This window comes from Humulus lupulus, chromosome 8 (genome assembly GCF_963169125.1).
Source record: "Humulus lupulus chromosome 8, drHumLupu1.1, whole genome shotgun sequence".
NCBI lineage: Eukaryota > Viridiplantae > Streptophyta > Magnoliopsida > Rosales > Cannabaceae > Humulus > Humulus lupulus.
Window position 1 is genome coordinate 156,860,484 of NC_084800.1, and position 7,242 is coordinate 156,867,725.

At 34.1% G+C, this 7,242-nt stretch overlaps 1 protein-coding gene across 2 annotated transcripts; it reads left to right on the forward strand.

Annotated features, from left to right (window-relative positions):
• The first annotated feature begins 2,953 nt into the window (after nucleotides 1-2,953).
• On the forward strand, nucleotides 2,954-6,826 carry LOC133798572 (uncharacterized). Of its 2 annotated transcripts, none has more exons than XR_009875952.1 (3): nucleotides 2,954-3,624; nucleotides 3,782-4,291; nucleotides 4,630-6,826. XR_009875952.1 is itself a non-coding variant. In XM_062236941.1 (3 exons), the coding sequence occupies exon 3, from the start codon at nucleotides 4,063-4,065 to the stop codon at nucleotides 4,996-4,998; it is 936 nt and encodes a 311-aa protein (XP_062092925.1). In that variant the 5' UTR covers nucleotides 2,954-3,384; nucleotides 3,494-3,624; nucleotides 3,782-4,062; the 3' UTR covers nucleotides 4,999-6,826. The 2 variants fall into 2 exon arrangements, 1 of the variants encoding a protein (XP_062092925.1); XM_062236941.1 differs by having other exon boundaries at nucleotides 2,954-3,384; nucleotides 3,494-3,624; nucleotides 3,782-6,826.
• Nucleotides 6,827-7,242: the final 416 nt, after the last annotated feature.

The following is a 7,242-nucleotide window of genomic DNA, read 5'->3' on the forward strand; positions in this document are numbered from 1 at the left end:
TCTGGTTCTCAGACCTAAGATAGGCACCAGGTGTCAGCCAATGCGGGTTTACAGTGCCAGAGGATCGTCTGAAAACTTTTTTGGCAATCCGTCCACAGTGTTGTCGAGTGTACGACTTGAAAATTCACACTCCCACTACGCCGGCTGACATGGACATACGTACAACATGCCTGATAGTACCTTGGGCATGTTCCCCATAAAGTATGTACCTTTCTATAGTGGGCCCTGTGGATCTCGCTTGGGTCGTGGTCTCTTTTCAATGCATTGAATTTGTATTAATCCCCCCAATAACGGGAAAAATGTGTATTAATTACAGATGATTAGTATTAATGACCCCATCCTCTATAAATATGGCTAAGAATCTCATTGTGAAGGGTTGGGTTTTTTAGAGAGAAAAATACCTTGTACTCAGAGCAATCTAAATGCTGGCTAAGAATACACCATTGGAGCTTGCCTCAACAAGCTTCCAATCATCTTAATACCAGAGACTCGTGGACTAGGACTTTTTTATAGCCTGAACCATGTAAAAACTATTGTGTTCTTGTTGTTTATTTCTTTAATCTCTCGTTTTAAGGTTGATTGTGAAAATGACAGTAAACAGAGACTAATAAAATGAATTTTTTTAGCACTAATCAACACATCGAATCTTTTGCACGTATTTTTTTTTAATTTTGAATAATTTAAAGTGTCAAAATAGGGTTATAAACTTCTAGTAATGTCATGCTCATAAATATTATGTTTAAACCTTATTTTTGACAGCCTAAATTATTCATAATATCTCAGAAGGTTTACTATAACTACAATAAATTCCATCATGTAAAAATATTGGAGCCATAACTTATCACATGTGAAAAATATATGATTCCCCACATTAATGCATATATGTACGCATTATTATAGTAGTGTCTTACATACATAAATATATAATACTTTTTAGGTGAGGCATGACTTTTGACTTTTTCTCTAACCAATAAGTGTATTTTTGCAGACATCGATTTTCAATTATATGGTTGTCATTTTTTTGGTTATAATAGAATAGTTTTCATTTGATTTTTCTCTTTTAATGTATTTTATTGCTAACCCGCGTTTTGCTTTAACTGCTCTCAACTTTCCTGATACAATCCTCTTAGGTTTCCTCTTTTTTATGGGGGGGGGGGGGGGGGGGGGGGGGGGCTTCTTCATTTTTTATCTTTGCAAAACATCGCGATAGAAGTTAAAACATCGCGATAGAAGTCGCTTGAGTTTTGTTAGCATTTAGGAATAAAACATTAGCATGTTTCATTGATATTGATATTAGTATTAGGGCATTTTTCGATTGTTTGTGTTTGACAATTTTTTGTTGTTGTTGTAAGGACTCAATCCAGTACATCAATTATTCAACCCAATAATACAAGGAACTACTAATCTGCTACAAATTCCACTTTAATTTCATGCACCCTCACTATTCAACCAATCAAAATACAATGCTCTCACATGTGATGATAAAAGTGGTGCACTCACTTAAGAAATATCCTTTAAATATATATAAGTGTTGTTTGGTAACACTTAAAAAAATAGTTTTTATTTAATTAATTAAAAATTTGACAATTAAACATAAAACGTGTTTGGTAACTCTATTTTTATTTATTAATTTTAAAATTTTAATTAAAATTCAATAAATTTTAAAAATAGAATTTTTTACTTTCAAAATTTTTTTAGATCGTTTTCGACTTTTCTTTTTTCTTCTCTTCTTCAAATCAACACCTTATATTGTTAAACAAAAAATAAATATAAAAGTTATCAAACACATTTATTATTTTTTTATTTAAAAAAATAATTACCAAACAAATTTTTATTTTTCAAAAATAAAAATTTACCAAACACAACCATATATTTTCACCAAATCAATTATGGTGGTTTCACTAAACTGTCCCTTCCTTATTTTTGTGTAGGTATCACTGAACGGTTTGGCCCTGAGTCATTTTAAGCTTTTGGGTCTTGTCATGGTTCCAGTTTACTTCATGGCCATTGTTCTAATTCTCTCTCAGATGATTGAGTGTGAACTGTCTCAAAGATTTTGAGAACTTTTCTCTAACTTCTTTTGGTGTGAAAAAGGAGGTGAAGATGATTCTTTTGCTGACGGAAATATGTTTAACAGCCAATGCCTTGCATTTTTGTGGATATGAAGGTATTCTGTTTTCTTTTTACTTAGTTTTAAATGAGTATATACTGCAATTTAAATTGGGTACTTTCCTCTATAACTTAACTGAACACATGTTAATTATGAACTTTGAATTTAGACTAAATTTAAGTATTGGGAATCTTATTTCTATTGTGTTTGTTATTCTATTACACAAGTTAACTTTTTTAACTATTATTTCCCTTTCTTGTAATTAGTTTATAATCAGTTTAGGATTAGTTAATTTGTTAGTTATTAGGCTATTACCTTTTTTGATTTTATTTCCTCTGTTTTCCTATATATACTCCCACTTCCCTCTTTTGTAACATATGAATTTCAGATCAATATAATTCTTTTTTGTTTCTCTTTTTCTTACGCAATATGGTATCAGAGCGGGAAACTTAGGGTGTGATTGGTTCGCGATTGGAAAACTGTATTTTTTGAAAAGTGGATTCTGAAATGAAAATCTGAATTTAGTGACTAAAAACATGTTTTTGAAAATGTGATTGGTTCAATGTCAGTAAACTGTTTTTGAGTTTTAAAAAATTAAATCTGTGATTGATATTAAATTTGAAAATATAACAGAAACTAAAATATGTGGGATTTTGGAAAATAATTTTACAAAACTAAGAAAACAAGTTTTTCTCGTTTTTCAAAATTATAACACAATATTAAAATTTTGATTAGGATACAGTTTCCAAAAACACCATACCAATCATATATTTTAGTGGGTCCACTCATTTTGAGTTTTTGAAAACATAAAATCAAATCTAAATCTCTTACCAATCACACCTTTAGTTTTCCCATCGATCCTTTCCCTCTTTGTTTCCCTGCTTTTCCTGTTCGTCTCTCTCCAACAAAAGCAGCGCTCCTCTTCTTCTTCAATCCCATGTTTTTTACTTTACCACAGTCTTGTTCCTCTCTTTCTTTCATCCAACCAAATCTTTCAAGATGTCTACTCCTCCTACGTCATAGGAAGACTCCACTAACACTGCCAATTCGGGAAACCCTGTTCTCTCCAATCCTTTGTCTCAGGCCACTCCTCTAGGGTCCACGGCTAGAACCGCAATCGAAGATCCAAGTGACCCCTACTATCTTCATCACAATGACAACCCATGCAATGTCTTGGTCTCTCAACTCCTCATTGGCCAAGACAATTACACTTCTTGGAGTAGAGCTATGCAACTTGCTATCTCTGTGAAAAATAAATTGGGGTTTCTTGATGGGTCCATTTCTAAACCTTCTCCTGATAATTCTTTATTGTATAATGCTTTGATTAGGAATAATAACATTGTTATTTCTTAGATTCTTAATTCGGTCTCTAAAGCGTTTCAGGTAGCATTCTTTATGATGAATCTACTGCTGAGATTTGGAATGATCTCAAGATCTAATTTCAACAAAGAAATGGACCTCATATCTTCAATCTTAGGCGCGAACTCATGAATCTTCGACAAGATATCAACTCTGTAAGTCATTACTATACTCGTCTCTAGACTCTTTGGGAAGAATTATCCACTTATAGACCCTTTTGTACTTTTAATCAATGCACTTGTGGAGGAGTAAAACAACCCTAAGACCATTACACTATGGAGTAACATTATGTCCTTTCTGATGGGACTTCAGGATTCTTATTCTCAAGTCAGGGGTAATATTCTTCTTATGGACCTTCTACCTTCTCTCAGTCGTGTTTTCAATCTTGTTACACAAGAAGAAAACCAACGCAGCATTAGCAGTCATTCTGCCATGTCTCAAGATCCCCTCAACAACCCCTCGATGGCGTTTGCTGTTTCAAGCCAACCTCTTTCATCTAATAAACCAGCTTCCACACCACACAAACCATACCCTCCTAAGAAAAACAGACCCTTTTGCACCCATTGCAATATTCTTGGTCATACTATTGAGAGATGCTACAAACTACATGGATACCCCCTGGCTACAACAAATCAAAATCCCATGCTCCAATTGTTGCTCATCAAGTTCAAACTGCTGAAAATCCAGTCTCAACAACATCTGATGCCACAACAATTTTACCCCAGCTGAGTGCAGTTCAATATCAGCAGCTCCTCACCCTACTTGCAAGTCAACAATCTAGTATGGCATCTTTAAAACCTTCTACCTCTGCTGACAACTCAGGTATAATACTATCCACAACTCAATCTTCATTGATGCACAAAAATACCTATTGGATTGTTGACTCTAGTGCAACAATACATATTTGTTCTAATATGTCATATTTCATTTCCCTGTTTGTTATTCCCTCAACAAAACTGGTTTTACCAGATAATTCTCATATAATTGTTTCCCAATGTGGCACTGTCATTTTACCTAATAATCTTATTCTTTTAAATGTATTATATGTTCCTAGTTTTACATATAATATCATATCTGTTAGTGCATTAACATCATCTCAAACTGTTGTTCTCTCCTTCTGCTATGATTCTTTTTCCATTCAAAACACAATCACCAAGAAGATGATTGGCAAGGGTAGATCCTCCAACGGTTTGTATATCTTGGATATCCCTCACTCCATTTCTCAAGTCCACTCGGTCACAGCAGAGATATGGCATTCCAGATTAGGACACTTATCCTCTAAATGCTTGGATTTACTAAGCACTACTTTGAATTGTAACATATCTCTATTACATAAACATACTCCTATGTTTGTCCCAAAGCTAAACAAAGAAAGCTCTCTTTTCCTCATAATAATCAGTTTGCTCCTAATCTTTTTGACGTTTTTCATTGTAATGTATGGGGACCACATCACACACCATCTCACTCCAATCATCATTATTTTCTCTCTCTTGTTGATGACAAATCTAGATTTACTTGGATTTATCTAATGCACCATAAATCTGATGCTATCACTATCATTCCTAAATTTCTAACTATGATTGAAACACAATTTCACACTAAGGTTAAATGATTTAGGTCTGATAATGCTCCTAAACTATCATTCACTAAACTATTTGCCTCCAAGGGTATACTTCATCAATTTTCTTGTGTTGAAATACCTTAGCAAAATGCCATTGCTGAGAGAAAACATCAGCATCTTTTAAATGTAGCTCGGGCTTTACATTTCCAAGCACACACTCCTATAAAATTCTGGCCAGATTGCATACTCACTGCAACATTCATTATTAATAGAACCCCTACTCCTAATTTAAAGAATCACACCCCTTATGAAATACTTTACAAAAAATTACGTGACTATACAATGTTTAGATCTTTTGGTTGTCTTGTTTTTGCATCTACCCTTTCTACTCATCGAACAAAATTCCAATCTCATGCAAAGACTTGTATTTTTATGGATTACCCTCCTGGTTTCAAGGGTTACAAACTCTATGATATTGATTCAAAATATTTTTTTGTTTCACGGAATGTGATATTTCATGAAAATATTTTTCCATTTCATAAGCTTAATGATGTTTCTGTTATTACTTTAGTCTCTCATACTAATGTCACAAATTATACATCCTTTCTTCAACCAACTTCGGACATTAGCACAAATTTCCAGCAAAATAATTCTGCTTCACTACCCGATCAGCTGCTACCTTCAGCTGACACTTTAAATCAGCCAAGTGCCTCTACAATACCAGATTTGGTTCCATCTCCACCTCTTCGACGATCCAGAAGACATCATCATCCTCTTGCATATCTTAAGGATTTTGAGTGTCACAGTTCCCTCCAGCTTTATCCCCCCACTCCTTACCCCATCAGTACCTATATTAATTATTCAAAATTATCTAATACTCACAAAGCTTTTACTCTTGCAGTGTCCACTTAAAGTGAACCAACAACATACACAGAAGTTGTTTTGGATAGCAATGCAAACTGAGCTTACAGCATTGCAAAACAATCAAACAGTGACACTCGCACCTTCACCATCAAATAAAAAAGCTATAGGGTGTCGGTGGATCTATAAAATAAAATATCACAGCAATGGAACCATTGAGCGTTATAAAAGCTCGATTGGTTGCCAAGGGTTACTGTTGAGTCTAGTTTTTGTCATGTTTAGGTGATATTTTAAGTAGCCTTTTATCTCATTTTTCTTTCATTTAGTGCGATTTTATGCTTTGTTTGTTTGTCTTTGTGAATATCAGGAAGAATTGAGTACTTGGAGGAAAATGTCAAAGAAAGGGAAAAAATAACCAAGTTTTTCAACATATTTCGAGAAAGGATGAATCTCAACATGATTTGGAAGTGTTGGTGAATTTTTGGGATGAAATCTTGAAAAATTGAGAAATCTCTTAAGAGCCACGGCATGAGCAAAGTAGAGCCGCGACTAGCTGGTGAAACAGAGCCATTGTTTTGAAGGAGAACCACGGGTCGCGGCATGGCTAAAGAGGGCCGCGTCATAGATGGGCATCAACCCAGAAATCTTAGACACGGGTCGCGGCATGGTGCATGTAGAGCCGCGGCCCGCCTCTTTTAAAAAACTGAACCTTAGGTTTTTATAAGGCGAAAAAGAGAGAAGAAAGGAGGTACGGATCTGGGGTGGAAATTGCTTGAAGGCTGAAAGCTTGGAGTATTCAATCTACATGTTTTTCTTCTACTTTCTGATGTTATCTTTAATTAGTATTATGATTATGAACTAATTTTCTGTTTAGGATTTTTAATTGAATAACTTGAATCCCTATTATGAACTAATGCAATTTCAATTTTCTTTTTCTTCAATCTTTTTCAATTCCATATAACCTGTTCTTATTGATTGATTATTGATTGGCCATCTATAGTCATTATATATATGTTTTTAAATCAAAATCTGAGAAGTGAGATTTGAATCTGCTGTGGTTATATTGGACATAATTTTAATTTGGAACGAAAGTATCCATATTACTTGTGTAACTGTTTATTAAGTTGTCGAGATTAATGCTACCTTTGTGGTTCAATTTACCATAGAAATATAGTAAATTGTCACCTAGGTTGAGTTTATAATTCATAGTATGATTATAGGCTGCTGTATCAACTTGTTAATTGAATTAGGCAGAAAGAAGAAGAACTTAGTACTTTGCATTAGGGAATGATAGGGAGGATAGTTGATGAGATTAAACATCCTAATTATTTCTTCAGTGTTTAAATCCAAG